Source organism: Neurospora tetraspora (assembly GCF_033439725.1).
Source record: "Neurospora tetraspora strain CBS 560.94 chromosome Unknown B0H65scaffold_1, whole genome shotgun sequence".
Classification (NCBI taxonomy): Eukaryota; Fungi; Ascomycota; class Sordariomycetes; order Sordariales; family Sordariaceae; genus Neurospora; species Neurospora tetraspora.
In genome coordinates, this window is record NW_026944383.1 from 4046898 (window position 1) to 4066024 (window position 19127).

The 19127-nt window shown below is 52.6% G+C and overlaps 8 protein-coding genes and 1 non-coding gene across 9 annotated transcripts; 2 read left to right on the top strand and 7 right to left on the bottom strand.

Annotated features, from left to right (window-relative positions):
• Positions 1 to 431: 431 nt before the first annotated feature.
• On the bottom strand, positions 432 to 887 carry B0H65DRAFT_505085 (uncharacterized protein; the record flags this gene model as incomplete). Its single annotated transcript, XM_062827966.1, has 2 exons — positions 432 to 659; positions 744 to 887. The coding sequence occupies 2 exons, from the start codon at positions 885 to 887 to the stop codon at positions 432 to 434; spliced, it is 372 nt and encodes a 123-aa protein (XP_062686503.1).
• An 833-nt stretch (positions 888 to 1720) lies between these two features.
• On the top strand, positions 1721 to 3290 carry B0H65DRAFT_515617 (RNase P subunit p30-domain-containing protein; the record flags this gene model as incomplete). Its single annotated transcript, XM_062828657.1, has 2 exons — positions 1721 to 2385; positions 2476 to 3290. The coding sequence occupies exons 1-2, from the start codon at positions 2190 to 2192 to the stop codon at positions 3288 to 3290; spliced, it is 1011 nt and encodes a 336-aa protein (XP_062686504.1). The 5' UTR covers positions 1721 to 2189.
• Positions 3291 to 3585: 295 nt separating this feature from the next.
• On the bottom strand, positions 3586 to 5436 carry B0H65DRAFT_36956 (uncharacterized protein). Its single transcript, XM_062823689.1, has 3 exons — positions 5025 to 5436; positions 4711 to 4961; positions 3586 to 4653 (listed from the first exon to the last, which is right to left on the bottom strand). Exons 1-3 carry the CDS (start codon positions 5082 to 5084, stop codon positions 3882 to 3884), a joined length of 1083 nt encoding a protein of 360 aa, XP_062686505.1. The 5' UTR covers positions 5085 to 5436; the 3' UTR covers positions 3586 to 3881.
• A 1504-nt stretch (positions 5437 to 6940) lies between these two features.
• On the bottom strand, positions 6941 to 7534 carry B0H65DRAFT_415186 (uncharacterized protein; the record flags this gene model as incomplete). The annotated part of the gene is made up of 1 exon (XM_062823971.1): positions 6941 to 7534. One exon carries the CDS (start codon positions 7532 to 7534, stop codon positions 6941 to 6943), a length of 594 nt encoding a protein of 197 aa, XP_062686506.1.
• A 2083-nt stretch (positions 7535 to 9617) lies between these two features.
• B0H65DRAFT_t14 lies at positions 9618 to 9689 on the top strand. Its single transcript has one exon. It is a non-coding gene; the product is annotated as a tRNA-Cys (tRNA).
• A 206-nt stretch (positions 9690 to 9895) lies between these two features.
• Positions 9896 to 11011, bottom strand: B0H65DRAFT_37095 (Mss4-like protein). The gene is made up of 4 exons (XM_062823691.1): positions 10548 to 11011; positions 10423 to 10455; positions 10300 to 10345; positions 9896 to 10229 (listed from the first exon to the last, which is right to left on the bottom strand). Exons 1-4 carry the CDS (start codon positions 10721 to 10723, stop codon positions 9999 to 10001), a joined length of 486 nt encoding a protein of 161 aa, XP_062686507.1. The 5' UTR covers positions 10724 to 11011; the 3' UTR covers positions 9896 to 9998.
• Position 11012: 1 nt separating this feature from the next.
• Positions 11013 to 13073, bottom strand: B0H65DRAFT_37423 (acyltransferase 3). Its single transcript, XM_062823692.1, has one exon. It carries the CDS (start codon positions 12948 to 12950, stop codon positions 11391 to 11393), a length of 1560 nt encoding a protein of 519 aa, XP_062686508.1. The 5' UTR covers positions 12951 to 13073; the 3' UTR covers positions 11013 to 11390.
• A 2001-nt stretch (positions 13074 to 15074) lies between these two features.
• Positions 15075 to 16160, bottom strand: B0H65DRAFT_416768 (uncharacterized protein; the record flags this gene model as incomplete). Its single annotated transcript, XM_062824054.1, has 1 exon — positions 15075 to 16160. The coding sequence occupies one exon, from the start codon at positions 16158 to 16160 to the stop codon at positions 15075 to 15077; it is 1086 nt and encodes a 361-aa protein (XP_062686509.1).
• A 1329-nt stretch (positions 16161 to 17489) lies between these two features.
• Positions 17490 to 18707, bottom strand: B0H65DRAFT_37078 (mediator of RNA polymerase II transcription complex subunit 8-domain-containing protein). Its single transcript, XM_062823690.1, has 2 exons — positions 18344 to 18707; positions 17490 to 18266 (listed from the first exon to the last, which is right to left on the bottom strand). The coding sequence occupies exons 1-2, from the start codon at positions 18484 to 18486 to the stop codon at positions 17573 to 17575; spliced, it is 837 nt and encodes a 278-aa protein (XP_062686510.1). The 5' UTR covers positions 18487 to 18707; the 3' UTR covers positions 17490 to 17572.
• Positions 18708 to 19127: the final 420 nt, after the last annotated feature.

Genomic DNA, 19127 nt, shown 5'->3' on the forward strand with positions numbered 1-19127 from the left:
AAGCTGTTAGACTTAACGGTGCGCCATAGGTAAGGCATATCTGGCAGCGACTTGAAGGTGCAGAATGTCAAACGCACCGGCTGCGTTTCATCCCAACCCAGCACTCCATCTGATTAAAATACAGACGATTATACATAAGTACCTGCATTTCCAGAGCATAAGAAGACCACCATACGCCTCCCCCCTAGATCCTGCTCTCTGGCGATAATATTTTGATGAAATAAAACAATATGGGCGAAATGCAAATGGGGATATCAAACTCAGGCTCCAACCGACGCCCTGCCGTATATGTGTCTTCCTCCGGGGCCGTCCACGTAAATCCGTCATCCAGGTCATGACTTCTTCTCGTCAACTTCAAAACTGCACATTATCATCGTTGCCGAACTCGCCGTCCTCGCGCCGTGTCAATTCCTCGCTCTCGAATCATGCCTCTAGCGATATTGCATTGGTTGATTCGGTTCAGGAGCCTTCTGTCCCCAGCCTTGAGGCGGTCCTTGAGGTGGTACCCCGGATGGTTGCTGTTGTAACGGCACTCCTGGGGTACCGTCTGCTCCCCGGCGCATTGCTTGGACGTCCTGTCTGTGCTCGAGTGGTTGTTGAAAGTTGCAAATGCGGCACGAGATGTCTTCGTACCCCTTGATCGAGAGAGGAATGACGGGCTGTAAATGTTGTTCAACGTTAGCTTTCAGCTCAGCAAAGAAATACACACAAGATTTCGCCGCAACACACGCAACACCACGTACAATGAAGCAGAAAGTGAACCATGGATGGCTCTTGATGACACTGCCAGAATAGTTGCCGCAGTTGTAGCACCGGCACACGAGTCCTTCATATCCTTCCACTTCCTTGCGGAAAGTGTGCTCGCCGCACGTGAAAATCAAGCACATGATGTCGAAGGTCTTGATGGAATTCTCGACAGTCTTGTGGAGCTAACGCACGAGAATTGGCGAGAGTTTGACGATGTTTGAGTGACAATGCGAACCAGAATCCGTAGGTATCAAGCAAGCAGGGGCAGTAAATGATTGATGAATGAAATGGGTAGTTAATAGAAGGGTATGTAACTCTCGACGCGCTATCGATTACTGGTATGGGGTTGATAACCGATCTAGGTTAGGAAGTGGATGTCGGTACTTGGCTCGTTTGGCCTCTGGTTGTTGAGAGAAAGAAGACGCCTAAAATTGTGTCCAAAGAAGTTCCCGTCTGGTCTTCCTTTCGGCGATGACAAAAAGTAAGCTGGAATCTTGGGTAGCCGTCAAAGGAGGCGGATTTGCGCGTTGTCCTTTGCACCAGTTGGCCGAAGGACTCACGGTGCAACCAGACGAATGAGTAAATGCGACGCTGCAATGCCGTCCTCTGACAGTGATCTTCTGCTAGAGGTATGTAGGCAGCACCTGCCCGCCGGAGATGAGCGGGAATGCGAATGCGATGCCCCTGTGCGTGGGACGGGATTCATCGCACACTTCGATTCGGGAGTTGGAATGAGCGATCAGGTGGGAACAGGCTCGACGGCGGGGCATCTGGAAATGCACTTTCCCCGCGACGCGCTAAGCTGCCCCAGAACTGCCCCAGAACTGCCCTGAGCTACAGGTGGTCAAAGCGCACAATGGCCCCACTAAAAGCATACACTCTTGCCCTGGAACGTTCGTTAGCTCGAGACTTCACTGCGCACTTTGCGAAACGCAACCATCACTCAACCAATTCTCATGCAAAAAATTGGTATCAACCCAATGCGTTTTAAGAGCTTTATATGCTCTCTCGAATTTTTTTTCTTCAAATGTGGTTGTCCCGTTATTTTTCTGTGTTGTTTTGCGGACCCCTGTCACAAGAACCGCGCTAACAAACGTTCTGTACGGCGGCTGTTGCATCGGATTCCAGGCTGGATCCATCCAAACTTTGACCCCTGGTCGAGACATGTGGATTCGGAGCTTCCAAATCTTCAAAAAATATTCGAGAGAGACTTTTTGACAACGACTTCTGCAGTCCAACTTAACCGACATCACGGCCACAGAAACGGATAAGAACCATTTGTGAATCTACAAGGGTATATACGACCGCAATATCCAAATTTACACGACAGAACAGTCTCTATCGCGAAATCCCACCGACCGAAACGAGACGCGACAGCACGAGCTTTGGCTTGTCGCGAAATTCCAACTTCCAAGAGCAGAAGAGCAGACAACACCGCAGGCATGCTCTACGACCTCAACATCGCCTGGTCGCCGACGACCTTAGTCTCCGAGCTCGAACGTACACTCAAGTTTGCCAAAAATCTAGGTTACGATGTCGTCGCCTTGAACCAGACCATCACGGGCAACATCCCAACACAACCGCATCCGATCAGCAACCCGATCCCACAACTCACACCTCCGCACCCATCATTCCCCGGTGGCGGCAGTTCAACAAATACCACATCCACAGCAACCGCACGAACAGCAGCAAGAACGACAACAAACCTCTCAACAACCGCCTCCTCAGCGGTCCCACCCTCCTCCTCCTCCTCCTCCCTCCCCACCGTCCTCCGCCGCGTAACCCTAACCGTCACCGACCCCTCGACAACCAACTACCGCCTCGCCGACTTCGCCCGCTCCTACGACCTGCTCGCCCTTCGCCCGACAAACGACAAAGCCTTCAGCTGGGCGTGCCTGAGCACCACGGAGCCGCCGGCGATCATCAGCCTCGACCTGACCCAGTTCTTGGGCTTCCACATCCACCACCGCACCGCCATGGCGGCCGTGCATCGCGGCACGCGCTTCGAGATCTGCTACAGCCAGGCGTTTTCGTCAGGAAACACCGTGGATGCGCAGAGGGCGAGGAGCAATTTCATCGGCAACGTACTGGGCCTGTTGCGGGCGACCAAGGGCCGCGGGATAATCGTCTCAAGCGAGGCCAAGAGCGCGTTAGGGCTCAGGGGCCCCGCGGACGTGGTTAATCTGTTGGCTGTGTGGGGGCTGGGACCGGAGAAGGGGACGGAGGCGCTGGGGACGGGACCGAGGGCGGTGGTGGTCAATGAGGGTGTCAAGAGGCGGGGGTTCAGAGGGGTGGTGGATATTGTGCAGGCTGCTCCTGGGGGTAAAGTGAGAAGCGAGGAGGAGGATGGTGCGGAAGGGGGAGAGAAGTTGAGTAAGAATCAGAGGAAGTTGCAGCAGAAACAACAGCAGGGACAGAAGCAACAGCAGCAACAGGGGCAGAAGCAGGGAGGGCAGCAAGGCCGAGGCCAAAAGCGTAAGAGTGAAGAGAGCAGTGGTGGCGGTACGGATGGTGGTGGGCAGCAGAAGAAACAGGCGAAGTAGCCGAAGAACGAGTGTCTCTGGACGCCCGTCTGATGAGCGGTTAGGCCTTGACTCTTGTGTGTCAGAGGCCACTTAGGTGGCAGGGCGTTAGGATTTTTTTTCCCCCTATTTTGTTCATACACCATGTCATCACGTCTGACGAACATATCACGATACCCACCTATTTAGAACGAATGGGAACTATAACACGGGGCATGGGCTTGGATGGGTACAGGAGTTATGGTTTGGTAAAAGATCACGCCGTTGAATATGTCGGTTTGCATAGTTGAGGGAGCAACAAGTTGAACAGGGCACTCTGGTAATCGTCAAGCGTCTCTAAACTTGATCGGTTTAACGTGCCTGTCTAGCGCCGAGTACAATGGCGGTCTTTGATGGGAGAAACGAATATTTATACACATTATATCAGTCGTCACCGGCAACAGCGCTCTACGCCCGGGTATAGACAACTCTCAACACAACCGCTACGTCGAAGCGAAACAACTTCAAGAAAACATGGACCACACTCCCGTCCCCCTCCCTTTCTCCCCCAACTAACTCCCTCCTACCAGTCATCACCATCCCCCAACTTCCAACCATCTTCATCCCTCTCGCTCACGGCCGCGCCGCAGCCGTAGGCGGCACCAAATTCCCCAAATTCAACACATTCGTCAAGCTCAGTCCCGAAACATCAGGGGGGAGCTGGATGCCTCCATTCGCAACACCCGGTGCCACTGCGGTGGTTGTCGGGTTGGCTGCCGAAACGGCCGGGAGAACGAGGACTGAGGTCGGCTCTGTTCCTCCTCCAACGGCCACCGCGGTGCTGCTGCTGCTGCTGCTGCGGGTCGAGGTCGAGGTCGAGGAGGGGGATTCGACGGAGACTACTGAGGTGATTGCTACGGCGGGGGCGGTGCTGGATGTGGAGGTGGTGATGGCGTTCGTTGAAGAAGTGGTAATAATGGCCTCCGCAGTTGAAGTGGTAGAGAGCTCCAAAGCAGAGGATGTGCTGCTAGCTACTAATTCCGCGCTCGTCGTGGAGGTTGCTTCAACTGAGGATACCGAGATCGAGGTCGAGGGGGCAGTAGCAGCCGGGGGCACCTCCAAAGTCGAAGTGCGTAAAGCAGCTGGGATCGAAACCGTCGTCACTCCCACTCCACCGCTGGCGCGCGGTAGTCCGTCATTGGCAGGATCGGTGGCGGCGGGTGCTCCCGCAACCACTCCTGGTACTTGGCTGGAAGAACATGCTGCTGGTACCGACTGGATCTGGGTAATGGTTTGGGCTATCGTCTGGGTGATGATCTGGGGCAAAGCTGTGATGGTGACGGTTGAAGGCGAGCCGGTGCCGAAAACTGTTGTTGTCACGAAAGAGAGCTGCAAGTTCCCGGTGCTTTTCGTCTGGGTTAGCGGTGTTGTCAACGTACTTTTCCGGGATGATGTTTCTTACCCAGGTAGTGCCCCAGCAGCTTCCTTTTGGGTCACGGTGACCGTCTCCGTCACGGTCCCAGCCGCGATCGTTCCGTTGACGCCAGCACCACTGCCCGCCGTCACCGTCTCTCTGACAGTCTCGGTAACTATCAGAACCGATCCTTGCAATTGCCCCTTGGCCTGTCCTTTCCGCCCTTTCTGTCCTTTATGTTTGTTCCCGGTCTTCGCTAACCTTCGTCCAGCAATTCCTTCTCTGTCATATGCGGCAGCCTAAACATTCCCATGTCAGTCATTTCGTGGATTTGGTCCATGTCTTCAATAGTTGGTTCCTACCTGTACCAGTGACAGGTAGCTCAAGATCAGTACCAATAGTCGCACATATCTTTTGCTCATTGTGATGTTTGTATAGACGCCAGAGGGCGTTCGAGTCCTTCTTTAGCGGTGGATCCCCTTCAAAAAATAACGTGACGTTCAAGGTCGAGAATGTTCGAAAATTATAACAACAGGCCAGCCGTTGGATATTGAGTGTCGATGTGGGATCAACCCGACATGGATTGTGGTAGTAGGTACTTGTGTAACGACCGGACCTGTCAAAGATACTCTTCAAGAGCTTTTGATAACGTGAGGTGATGAAGCGAGCGACGCCAATATGGGTGGCGAGAAGCCTTAGGTGGCAATCCCGCTACTTTTCGAGTCGGTGACCAGCAGAAAAACAAAACAGCACGTCCCTTTGCCTCAAAGCCGGATGGCGTAAACTTGACAGGGAGTGAAAACAACCTAAAAGAAGGACAAAGTGAAGAGACACGGGGAAAGAGACAAAACAGGATCAGCTTGTACCAAAGGTGGGAATGAACGAATTGAAGACACTCGGTGGAGGGAAGAGGTGAATGAACGTCAGGTGTGGAAGGTCATTGCATCGTGGAAGGCAAATTCAGACGCGGAGATGGGACGTCCCGGGACAGAGAGGAGAACAGGGGGAGCGAGCATTTCTTTCATCTTTTCACGACGCTACTATACCATGGTTTAAGGCATAGAGATTTCGAGCCAGGGGGTTTTGGCTTGGAAGAACTGCTCCAAGAAGCGCCAGGGGCGCGAAGTATGGCCGTGAGAAAAAGTCGGGATATGAGAAGGGATGCAAGCAGTAGGTATGAAGACGTCAAGGAGGTTCTTGGTCTAGACCATTACAGGGTTTTCCTGTATGAATTTTGGTTGCAAAGATCCCGACAGTCGTGGACTTCTGTGTGGTTGAGGCTGATGTGGGGTGACGAAGGGGGTGCGGATGAGACCGACACCTGACGACTCGTGTTTGAGATCGGTCCAAGCGAGACCGAAGCAGAAGAGACCAATGAGCAGCCAAGGCCGACAGGGTACTATTGTTAATAAATTCGGTACGTAACCTTCAAATTTCCTTCTCGTAAAAATCGTCCGATATCGAATTGTGTAGGAAACATCATGCTTTCCGTGTTGTTTTCTCCCGTGTGTGGTTGTCACGGCGGTAAAGCGCCGTGATGAGTGGGCGGACGGCGGGAATACAGCCAAGGAGAATGCGATTCAGGTGGTTGCCGCGGGTTGTCTGTTTCAATACAAGATCCGGTCCTCGTCCGCTTGTTGAACGGCGCGCTCCTCAAAGTGTTTGGTCCTTTAGTTGGTAAAAACACCAACAAGGCGAACCAACCAAAGTGGTAGAATTGGATTGGTTCAAGAGAAGAAGAGGGAGAATGCCCCGCAGTCTGGCTTAAATACAGGAAAAATGGTGTCGGTTGCGCCTGTCACAGTTGGGGAAACAGACAGGGCACTGACCACCTCACCAACGGGTAATTACCCTTTTGGGTGTAAGTGCTCGGGAGGTCGGATATGCTCAACAAGTCCCAGGTTTTTGCTTCATCTATGTAGGTCAAAGTACTACCTTTATATCGATATCGAAGATTGGTCTTCAACCTTATTAGGTTTGTATGTCTCCCCATTCTTAGTTGGTCGCTGACGTTACGGCCTTGAAGTGAGAAAGGGGGTGACGCCTCGGGGTAACAGCGACACGCGAGACGGGATGAAGATGGACGACAGACACAAGGAGAGTCACAAGTCTAGAGATTTGTTTGGATTGCCATTGTACTTTTATTTGTGGGTAAAAATACTAGTCTATATATATCCAAGGCGAAGTCGCCCCGTCACAATCATGATTGCGCCGATGCCAATGTCCCATTATAGCATGTCGTAGTCGTAGGTGGTCTGTCGTCTGGAGGCGTCCGCGTCTAGTTCTGCGAGTACAGGCACTTGACGGGGTGCTCGGCAACGACGACGCGGGCGGCGATGCTGAGGCAGTCGGTGTAGCCGGCGGGGTTCTCGATGCCGACGTAGGGCAGGATGCGGTACGAGTCGGCGTGGCTGGGGCAGGCGAGGAAGGCGTCGCTGCCGGCGAAGGTGAGGTGCTGCGAGGCCTCGTCGATGGCCCAGCCGTCGCGCTCGGCGTTGCGCGGGGCCGGCTCGGCGCCCGTCGTGTACTGCATGATGCCCTGGCCCATGCCGGAGCGGTCGACGAAGAGCTGCTGCCACGGCTTGCCGTCCGTGTAGAGCGACAGCGTGCCGTCGGCCTTGTTGAGCACAAAGGTGGCGCTGTCCTGGGCCGGGCCGTTGTAGCACTGGGCGTCCTGCGTGGACAGGTTGGTGAAGATGCCCTTGTTCATGGCGCCCCAGGGCGTCAGGTGCACGGGGCTGGCGGACCGGATCGACATGACGCCGAAGATGACAATGTCCGGGTTGGGGGTGCCGGCCTCCTGGGGGGTGGGGGCGCCGAAGACGCCGGTGGCGGCCGAGAGGGCGCTGAGGGCAAGGGTGGTGAACTGCATGGTGATGGTTGGGTGGGTGGTGGTTGTGAGGGTGCGTTGATAGCGAATGTGGGTAGTTGGGATGATTAAGATGGATGTATTAAGAGGCGAGTAGCGATTGTGATGATATTGCGAGGAGTGAGGAGCAAAAGGAAGCCGTTGTAGCTTGGACATGCTGTTAATATATACATGCAGCCGCCCGCCGACGGCCGACACCCGTCGTCTCCAGCCTCGACGTCTTCGAGTAGCTCGTAGCTAGCTTCTGCAGCCTTCAATCAACTCCGTATACTCCAAGCGAAGCGCGATACGATTTCAGGTCCTCCTGACCGATGTCCAGGGCTCGGCTTTGAAGTTGGGTGGCAGGCCAAGCGGGCCAAGCCGTACCGGCGTTCTGGGCTTCGGAACCCGGCTTTGCTAAGTACGTCTCCAGCTCTCTTGTAAACGCCCAAGGGTTGCGTTCATTGGCCGTGATGACCAGGGAAAGAGCTGATCATCTTTCTGGGCTGCATAAAGGCATCATATGGAAAATGTCTGGAAACTGTCACGAATGGAAACTGACGATGATCTACATCGCGCTGTGGAGGTTTTGCTTGTGCTAGGGTCTACACGAGATCTGAGGATACGATGGCGGCCTCCGTTCCGCTTTGGGTGGGTAAGCCAAGACTTGGGCGTGGAAAAGATGACGGTGTGAATAGGAGCAATAGCTGGAAGACCGGCAAGACCGAAATCTCCTTTTCGTTGAATTGAAGTCGACCTTAGCAAATACGCAATACCTCCTCTACTTCACTCCCGTCGAATGCATTAACAAGACAATCTAACAACTCGCCCGTCCTAAAGGCACCGACACGCCGGTAGACGGTCGACCCTCCTTTATCACCCTCATCTTTGGCCGGCACCAAAACCAAGCCAGCCTGGAACTGTCGTTTCCAATAATAACTGACCCTTCCTAGCTCATATCAATTCGTATCGAAGACGGTCCTTACTACCTAACGACGCATCCCTTTTCATTCAGAAAAGGACATGATGTTACAACAACGCAACGTTCCCTTTCATGTCGATCAAGTTCACCTCCTCACACCGCTTCGGGCTTTTTGCTTGATTGGCGAGACTCGAACTCCCAAGTGTCGCCTCAACTCAGCCTCCATCTCGCATTCCTAGCGAAGGATTTTGCCATAAAATTACTGACTTGAATAAATGGAAACTTTGAACGAGGGCATTCCAAAGAGTGTTGAAGTGCTAGACCGACCCTGCCACAAGTGTATATTCCCGTGTCCCCGGATTCGGCGTTTCGTTCTCTTGCTGCTGCTGAAGGCCTCCTGTTGTGTATGGAAGCTTCCATTTTTCAATATGAAACCTTCTTTTTATTTCTCTCGCTTTTTCCCCCTCCCACGACTCCCCCTCATTATATCCTACACTCTGTCCGTCTTATGAGCCAGAAGTTGTCAAAGTTGATTCCGCAGACCGGAGCTGAAGGAGGCGAAAAAGTAAAAGTGGAAATGTAATGGTGCCAAGTAATAGAGGAGTACGATACGCAACAGCCATGTGAGGTACTTTGTAGTCGAAGGGAAAGACTTTGTGATAGTTATCCCTTGGTGGTGACTAATGCCCTGGATGATGTTGGATATGTGCATGGCCGGGGAGAGGAACCCGGATGAAGGATCATCGAGCGAGGGAAGCGATGGAAGGGGGACAGAAGAGAAGAAGGACCCCGACACTACCAAGAGACGAAAAACATCAGCGGGCGTCCAATGTGCGCAGTTGTTGGGATTGGAAAAGCCGGCGCGATGGTATCGGGACGGGGGGTCGGGACTGTCCAGCCGATTCGAAGCCGCCACCACTCTGTCGTCGCGGGTTGGCCATTGTGAGTGAGGACTATTGAGCAAGGAGTTGAGTGTACCTCTAGCCCGTGATTGCTCATTCAAGCAAAGGGGGCTGTCAATACGTCGTTCGTCGCATTGTGTCCTGAGGTCTTGAATCGTCGATGCAAAGAAGTTAAGAATGCGGGGAGGATGGAAAAGAATCGAGTCTAACAAGTGTCGGCCGCCAAGGCCGGGGTTTAGGTAATATAGGTCAAAAGCTTGACAGCATATAATAACTGGGAATTGGACCGGTAGCTCAGGGGTAGAGCGTTCGGCTGCAGTCCGAACGGTCACGCGTTCAAATCGCGTTCAGTCCTCATCCTCCCAGTTGCATTTTTTTCTTTTTTATTATTCTTTTGCTGGTGGCATCATGATTGCATGTCGCCCGTTTTCATCTTCCTTTTTTGAAATTTTTTTTTTCTTTTTTTTCTTTCCTTCTGAGACCTGGATGGTCACATTGTTGACCCAACGAAGTGCTCACTAAACGCCATCGTGACTTTTCGGGTTTCTTCATCTGCAAGACATTGCTTTCCCGATGCCTCGTTTTCTCCAAAGGCTTTCTCGAGTCTCAACCGCTCATTCAAATTACTTCTAACTTTACCATTACAGTGTCCCAAGATGCCCTGTTACCCATTGTATTTGCTTGAGAACCTTTCTCCTGTGGTCCCACATACAATATCTGGCTGATCCAGCGTTTCCTGCGACGAACTGAACGCATCAAACACGGAACATTCCTCTTCCGAACTCGTTGCGTTTTCCGGTATGGGCACCATGGCACTCTTGGTCCAGATGTGGATTGCCTTAGACCAGTCCAGTCCCTCGATGCATCCGCCTTTGACGGAGACGAAGTTCTTACCCTTATTGCACCAAGGAAATGGCGTTAACATCTGATCCAACAAGCGGCTTGTCTTCGGGGATGATACTCACAGCCGTGGAATGAATGAGTCGAGTCCCGCATTGCTTGCAGAAATAACTGTATCATGGTCAGTAACAGTCGCTTTACTCATCTTCGACGTTACACGCTGAAACCAGAGAGGAACGGAAACACACCATTCTAGAAATTCACCATTGGGGTTTGGTCTCCTTCAGACACAAACAAAGAGTTAGTATAACGATACCCTTGGGTCTTGGCGTTGAAAGACCTATAATCCGGCAACGGTGTGGCTATCACGTACTTGTAGCAGCTCAGAAGCGCCTCACTAGGCAAAGGAAACCGAGGAAAGATGGCCGATGCCCCAAAGGCCGAGCTCGTCTGCCGCCGACATTCGGCGCAGTGGCAGATATAAAGGGCGAGAGGGTGCCGGAGAGGTGTCTTGAAAGTCACGGCACCACACTGACAGCTTGCATCCATGGTCGATGGCTTTCGGTTAACCTCAGTCTCGAATTTGTCGCAAGGATTGGCGTAAGGTTAGGATGACTTCACTGGTAACCAATGTCTCATTAATAGTAGAGTCCAAGATGAAGTTCGTAAAATGAAGTAACCTTCGAGAAGAACAAGGAAATAGAAATGGTGTTGTACCCGTAAGCCTTGGCGGGGTTGAGATAGTCAGATAGGTAATACGGGGAGCCAATCACCTCTACAACTCTTCCGTGAATATTTGGACGTTGGACAGAGAATCATTGTTCACATTGCCTTGTACTCTGAAGCCACTTCTTACGCAGTTCGCCAATCATTGAAAGAGTCATACTTGTAGACCACTCATGGTCAGTGACTCATCATATCCAACATGCATTGCGGCCCCTGTTGAACTTTTGACAGTCGAGTTGAACCATACCGCAACAGACGGGCAAGGGATGATCGTTTCCAAAGAGCAATATATAGGTGAAAGTAATCATGTTGGTATTAGTGACAAATATTCCCATATCAATGCTCTAAGGGTAGATATCAGATCCTGTCTGAACCCCTAATTTCCGAATGTCACCGGAACGCCATCTACATCATCACGACGCTTTCCAAAAGACCGCCCTGACCGACAGAGAACACACTCAAAACATGGCTATACAAAACATCCAGCACTTCATGCAGCCTGCGAATATCCCGGCTCCAGTCGTCTCCCGCCCGGTCGCTGATCCGGCTGAGCTTCCCTGTCCAAACAAACGTTTTCCATCTTCCTTGCTATCCGAACGATAGGCTCGTCAATCGCTCTCATGAAGACATCAGCCGCCCACACAACAACGGGCCCAAGCACACACAATCCCAAAAACCAGCCCATCGTTTTCTGCGTCGTATTCTCCATGCCCATCATCCCCTTGATCCCGTGCGCCTCAACAGCCACCTTGTAACCATCCTGGCCAGGTTCGCCCTGAGCAGGCACAAACGGGCTGCCAAAGACATAGGTTTGGAAGAGTCCTAGAACCGGTCCATGGCAGATGTAGATCGCATAGCTGATGCGTCCACAGTACTGCGCAAGCGAACCTTCGAAGAACCGTTTGAGGAGCGGAAGCTCTCCGACAGCCCAGACAGTTCCTACCGCGCAAAGACCGAACCAGAACTTTTGCGGGGCGAGATGGTCCATCTTTGCAAACGGCATAGGCGTCTTTGCAAAGAACCACCGGATCCCTGGCGTCTTGTCCGCATAGTGGTTTGGCCAGCCGCCGACAAACAGTCCCAGAATGACAAGCGAGATGCAAAACACGGTCTTCAGCGTCGACAGACTAACAAGCCCGCCGCCCTGCCTGACCTCCCGATGGCCGTACTTGTTCAAATCATCATCATCCTCCTCCTGCGCCACCGACTCCCACTCCTTGGATTGCTGCTCCCTCGCGCTCTTGAGCACATGCACCTCCGCGAGGAACAAGCCAGCCAGGAACTCAAACCCGGCCCACTTGCCGCAGCTGAGGCAGTACCCCATCAAGCCCAAAACCGCCATCTGCCTGATGCGCAGCTTGGTGCGCGCCAGCATGAGGATCACCATGAACAGCAGCATTGAGTGCGCAAACTCAATGGGGATCGTCCACAGGTGGATGTCGTAGCCGGGCATCATGTCCTTGTCCCAGGCCCACGGCCAGGTGATCTGCGTGAAGACGACGCGCTTCCAGGTCATCAACTGCTCGGTCCACGTGGCGCGCGGGTTCCGGAACGGGTAGAGGTCCATCTGCTGCAGACACATGATCATGAAGGTCGAGGCCACGCAGGGGCCGAAGAGCCGAAAGGCTCGGCGGAAGGTGGACGAGCTGAGAGCAGTGTAGCATTTGTCGAGGTCGCGGGCGTGGATGGCCTTGATGGGTTTGTACGAGAGCACGAAGCCGGAGATGACGAAGAAGATGTGCACCATGGGCCGCCCGGAGAAGATGATGCGTAGAAACGGGAGCTGGATCCATCCTGTCGTGGCCGTTTCTGGGTGGTCATTGTCGGCGATGTTGTAGGAGCGTGTTAGAGAGTTGTAGTTGTCCTCGGTGTAGTGGCAGAAGAAGACGATTACGGAGGCTATGCCACGCAGGCCGTCGAGATACGAGGTTGGGTGCAGTCGGGTCGGTTTCCTATGATCGGAGAAGATGGCGTCGGCTATGAAGCTCGGGATGAGAGCCCGGAGGAAAGTGTCGGCCCATGATAATGGGTTTATTTGATGGCGGAGCATCGTGGTATTATCAATAGTCTTATGTTCGTAGTGACGGTAAGTTCGTTATACCGCCTTACGTCAACTCAGATCTCTCTTGTCGACACAGCAGGAAGGGGCATTGGTGAGTTTCTGATAACGAAAGTCAGAGGCAAGTGTGTCTGCAGTATTCGGAGTTAGCGGTGGGTTCGTTTTCTTTTTGTTTGAAGATGGCAACAAAGTGTAGAGGTACGTCGAGAATAGACCACCGGACAGGAGAAGCATCGACATAGCTGCGTGATGACGCTAGATTGGATGAGCTGTATATCAAACACAAGAAAGCGAGGGAACCGCCACCAGTCAACTTGATCGTAACCATATGGTTTCATGATGTTTAGGATATTCATGCTCGAAATATGAAACATGGCACCTACCAATTATTATATCCACCGCCAAAGAATACTGGCAGTCTGATACTTGAGCGGTGATCCCGCCTCGTCCACGACAACAGAGAGAGACTTAAAAGCAACAACAAAACAACATGCAAAGCCGATACACAACCCGCAAAAGCACTGAGAGGAGAGTCAAAAGGAAGATGAGTGAGTGAAAGACCAGACAGACTTCGAAAAAAAGGGAATAAGAGCCAGAGAAAACGGTCTCAAGGTCAAGGAGTCTATGAGACGCCCCACCGATCGTCCAGGAACAGTAGAACGTCCCTATTTCAAGCCCACCATCCCAGTCCCCCTCAACAACCTGAGGCAGGATATCCCCTGAATGGAATAGGCCTTGCTTTTCCTGGATGATCCTCCTCTCTCCTCTTCGACCCCTTATGAAACGGTTGCATGCGAACAGTGTTTCCTATCCCGTCAGCCCCAGGGCGTCAAGGCGTCCCCTATCCTTCACCGGGTTCAGCTTGAACGGGCGATTTATCGATTTGCTCTTTTGATAGGCTGCCAGGGGCTGCACCCTCCCTCCGTGACAGCTCTAAGCTGAGAAAAGAAACTGATCATACCTCTACACCAGCGTGGCGTATGTGAGCCATCGGTCCAATTTGAACATCTCGCGCCTAGCAATCTCCTTTTCTTGATGAGGCGAGTAAGGTATGTAACCTCCAGACTATGCCTGTGCCTGTTAGCTGCTGGAAGCTGTCACCAGGGACACTTGAGTTCGATATCCAAGATTCAATAATGGTGTCATAACGTCCCACTTCCCATCCGGGCCTTTCCTTAAAAAGGAGAACCAATCAGCCATTCGGGACTATCGAAGCAATAGTTGAACGCGAGCACGAGAATGATAGGAGAACAGGGAAAGAAAGTGTAAAAGGAACCTGGAAAGGAAGCTCTAGAAGATCTCGGGAATTGCAAAGCCTGGCTGGGGAAAGGTCGGTCCCAAATTATCTTTCAGGGGTTGCCGATCGGTAAAGCGCCAAGGCTGATGGTGGGTCTGTGCGGGGCAGCACCACCTCCAGGTCTTGCCCCCAGAGGCCCCCTCGTAATCGGGCGTTGTCCAGGCCGTCAGGGCCGGAGAGGAACAAGCTTTTGGTGTTCACTTGGCTCCCGTGGGCGAAAGCTTATTACCCCAGAACTTTGGTCAGAGCAATGAGAAGGTATGGTTTCTCAATGGTTCGAAATGTCGGGTCGGTCCCTGAGCTGCTTTGGGAACTCTCGGTTCGAGGCAGGGCTTCGGGCACTAAAACCTCTGCCGAGATCTGCTTCGTTCTAGGCCTCACAAGCGTCCACCGGAAGCTTCCGTTGTGAATAAGAACAGGTAAGTTGAGTGTTCCCGGCGTCGAACTCGCTGTTACAGATGTCGCGAGCAGTTGTGGTTGTTCGGTCTCTCTTTCGAGTTGCCAAATCGTTGATCAGTCTCTCTTGCGAGTTGTCAAATTGTTGATCAGTGGCACCAGGGGTAACCGGTCAGCGATGTTCGTGTTAATCTCCCTGAGCAAGGGAAATGAGATATTACCTAATGTTAGCGTCCTTAACAGGGACTAGCCGTACACAGAACCAATTTCTGTTAGCAGGACAATCTTGGTAACCTCCCGCCTACACATGATCTCTGTTCTTCCACTTCCTTTCTCGCAACTTCAACCCATCACGGTTCATCTAACCGAAAACGCACTGCCACCACCAACACAACTCCAACATCTGGCTGAAGCTTCAACTCTCAAAAGCCAGCATATAACGGCCACATCATCATAGGATAAGAGATCTTACCAAACACCTGCTCCAAATTGTACGGATCATACGACGTCTGCGCGCACATGACCGAAACCTTTTGATCCCGTTCCCGTTCCCGTTCCTCCTCTTCTTCTTCTTCGTCCCTCTCACAGTTCATGTTGAGTAGCTCCTCCAGCAACCGACACCACCCGACCTTCTCGTCATCTGTCATATATCTCCGTCCCCTTTTGATTTCCACATCCAGTTTCCTTAGGCTGCTCAACTGAACCAGACCACGGAAGATCCAAGCGAAGGATGATAGCTCCTCCTCTTCTGGTCCAGATTGATCTCCATCTCCGCCTAGGCCGGGCCTTTCAGCCCTGTCAAGCATCGCCGCGAAAGAACCCTTTATCAGATCCTTCTCTTTGCAGTCGATGCATAACCTCATCCCGCGAAGCCCCGCTCCCCAGTTGGCGGCGGAACATAGCTCCTCCCACGCTTCTGCCTTCTTGCTGCTACTGTCGTTGTTGTTCTTGTCGCTTTTGTCTTCCGAGAGATCCAGCTCGATTCTCACGTATCGCATGCTCTGGCGCTGCCAGTCTGCACAGAGCCGATCGTTAAGAAAGTTCCGCGCCGCTTGTACGCTGTCGACGTCGTGCCACGATGGGAAGACGAATTCATTTTCGTAGAAGGGGATGGTGCGGGCTTCGTAATAGATCTGGCGACAGGCTAAGAGGAGGGCGGTTGGGATGTAGTTCATCGGACGGTGGGCGGATAGGAGTTCGCGGGTGGGAGCATGGCTGATGGTGTCGTTGCCGTCTGGAGTTTCCTCGTAGGGCAGTGGACTGGGCTTGATGGTAGCCTGCGACGTAACGGGCTTAAGGACATGACGGCCGCTGCCTTGGGTCAGATACCATAGTGGCGGCTTGGAGTGCCGAACGCTGTGTGAGTCGTAGACGTAGTCGTAAATTCGTAAGCCGATTTCGACGGCCAGGTCCATGAAGCCGATCCTTCGCCTATCTTCCTCCTTCCCATGGTCGACGACTTGGCTATCTTTGTGCCCCACAGAATCGAGCTGTTTGGGAAATGTCATTGATTCACTCTTTTGAAAGAATCTCGGCGTTGGCGATGGTGCCATTCCAGTATAACCAAGTTCACAGCTCGGCGGTGTGGTATTTGACAGCGGTGTAGTTATGAATAACTAAGCAATAAATTGTCCAGTCTCGATTATGGGGAAAAAGCTCAACTGTAGACAGGTTTCTGTTCCAAAGACTAGGTAGGAAGTGATCCGGAGGTCGAGCGAGGAAAGGTAAAGTTCAAACGTCCAGTTAGCCACCACTTATAACAACCATCACTATCGTCTGAAGAAAAGCGTAAGAAATCTTCAACTAAACCTGCGGCGGGCCGGCGGTTAGGTTAAGTTTGGCAAACATCGTCATCATGACTGCCCCTTTAACCTGGCTTACATGCTTTGATCACGCTTTCCATTGGCTTTGGTAGCTCGGGATAGCCCGCAAACAGCATGCGAGCCTGCCCGAAACACACCAAGAGCTGAACTCAAATCCCAAATCGGCGTGGTGGCATGCATGTTGGGCTAACACAGTACACTATGTTGTCAAGCCAAGAGCAATGACGGATGCCATCACCATCTTGGATGCTGTTGGTACTGGCCTTTGTGGAGGTGGGTTCCAGTTAGCAAGCATACACTATTGTGTGATCAAAAGGCCGAGCACAACCACTATTGGACGCCAAGTCAATGTGAATCCTTTGCTCCGTAGACATCGCAATGCTTTTCCTAAAGTAAGCTAGGCCGATAGTTACACCTAACCTCCCAGGCTGGCTCTTCTGAATGTTTCTCCAGCGTAGCAGCCAGGAAACTGGAGCCGGTAGGTTGGGTTGAGTTTTCAACCCTCTTTTCAAAGCTTGCTCGAGGTGTCGTCTGTCATTGATCGACGTGTGTCAAATGGTTCCCGTAAGCTTAGTTAGGACCTTCCCGCGTATTGATGCAGTCCCCCAGAGACACAAACGTCAATGAGACTGTAACCCGACATGTGATAGGCGGGTTTCATCAAGCGGCTGAAGAGATGATCGGGTCACAGAGGACACAGTCAGGCTGCACGAGCGGCCGAGAGCTGTTGCAGTGGGTGCGGGGGAGTCAGCGGTTGCTGCCAACCAACAACACCATGACCCCGCCATCACCATACTGGAAGTGTCTTCCGGGGCTTGGATGCTACCAACCAATTGGGAAACAATTGCCTTCTGGACTGTGGCATGATAACCACGACAGAAGCAAAACCAGTCTCAAAACCAGCTCATCGGCCAGGCCCGAAGACCCCGTAAACCGCTTTTCCCAGCACCTGAGTCTCCTGCCAAAGAAATGTCACTTGAACGTGATCTACGCAATGACTTTGTTGCTCCCAGCCCATGGAAGGCAGCGGATCGCACAAATTGCCGTTGGTGTGTCCTGGATCCTACAAGGAACTGGCACGATATTGTTCTTTTCGCTCATTGTGCGGGGGCCGGGCGTCCCCTAGGCTTCTCTCTCTTGCGTATAGCCTCCAGGTCAACATTCTTCGGCAACTTCATATTGCCCCTCGAAGCAAGCCAGAGGACATGCTCTGGATGGAACAGATTCGCCGCATTGACGTTGCCGAGCCCAGCGGCAGCAAGCGGTCTGTCTTCATCCTCATCTTCGTCTTCGTCTTCTTCTTCGCTCTCCTCCTCCTCCAGTGATCGCTTCAGACCGGTGCGTACATTCTCAATGCCCATTTCGCGCTCGGCGACCGTGTAGGGCTCGTTCGCTTGGTTCATGAGGTAGTCTCTGATACTGTCCATGCTGACCTGGAACATGTCGGCCCACTGTTCGTTGAACGGATCCGAGGGCGCGTCCTCCTCTTCGTCTCGGTAGTCGTCGTCGTCATCGTCGTAGCCGTTGGTCCTCTGTTGGGAGCTGGCCAGTTTGCTCGGGTCCAAGCCGGAGGCCCTTGCTACGCTACGCGCATCTTCGACCCAGCTCTCGACTTCCGGCTCGAGTTTCTTTCTCAGTAGTTGCAGAAGGATGTGTTCCTGGGTGCGGCCAGGGAAGTTTGTCGATGGGTGGACGACGATGCGTTGAAATAACTCGGAATTCTCGTCGGCGAGCTTTTGGATGGTTTCGAGACTCTTTTGGAGGATGGCTGCTGAGGCTGTGAGGGACTCTCTGTGGGAGAACAAATGCGCATGAGCACGCGTTCGGCTTCGAGGAAGGAAGATGGGCGGAACCGAGCGATGACTTACTGGCTGGGGAGAGGCTGGCTTCTCTGGATATCATTAAAAAGGCTGTTCAAACTGTGAGTGAGCTGATGGAATCGGTTTCGGAGAACCTCGAGCTGCTTGAACTCATCGGGAGCTAGGCGGAGGGAATCTTTGCCGTCGGCCATGTTGACGAATTGTTTGTGGGATACTGCGAGGAGATTGTGTCGCGCTTCGATTCTCAAGGCGATTGAATATCTTGGTGACTCTTATCTCGTACTTATAATCGTGCTTGGTGTTGGGAGGTCGGGCTGTAGAGGTAAGGGGATTCAAAGTAAACAGATCGACGCGTGAAAGGTCAAAAAGTTCCATCAACAACCGCGAAGAGGGGACATGCAGTGACGTTGGACCTTTTGGTGTAGCCCCACTGTAGCCCCACTGCACGATCGCTAACAAGGCCGCACGAACTCAGTGAAGCGACCCCTGACCTTGGCAGAGCGGCAGGGTCTAGAATCCCATAGCAGATGCTTGATATCGTTTCCATTCTGTTTGAACTCCTCACTCGAACTGGTGGTTTGGGTTTGCAACTGATCAATGAAGTGAAAGCAGCTGAGGGAACTGAAGGGAAGACTTCAGCTGACTGAACCGGCAAGAGCAAAAGACCAGACGAAGAAACCGAGGAAGCTCCCAAGCTTGCGTGCCTTCCACTCCAGCCCAGAGCAGAGCCGCAGCCAGCAGAGGTACGACGTACCTCGTTCCTTCCTCTCTTAAACCCGCTCTTCCTCTTTATGCATCACGAGAATGAAATCTACAGACCATCACGATTCAC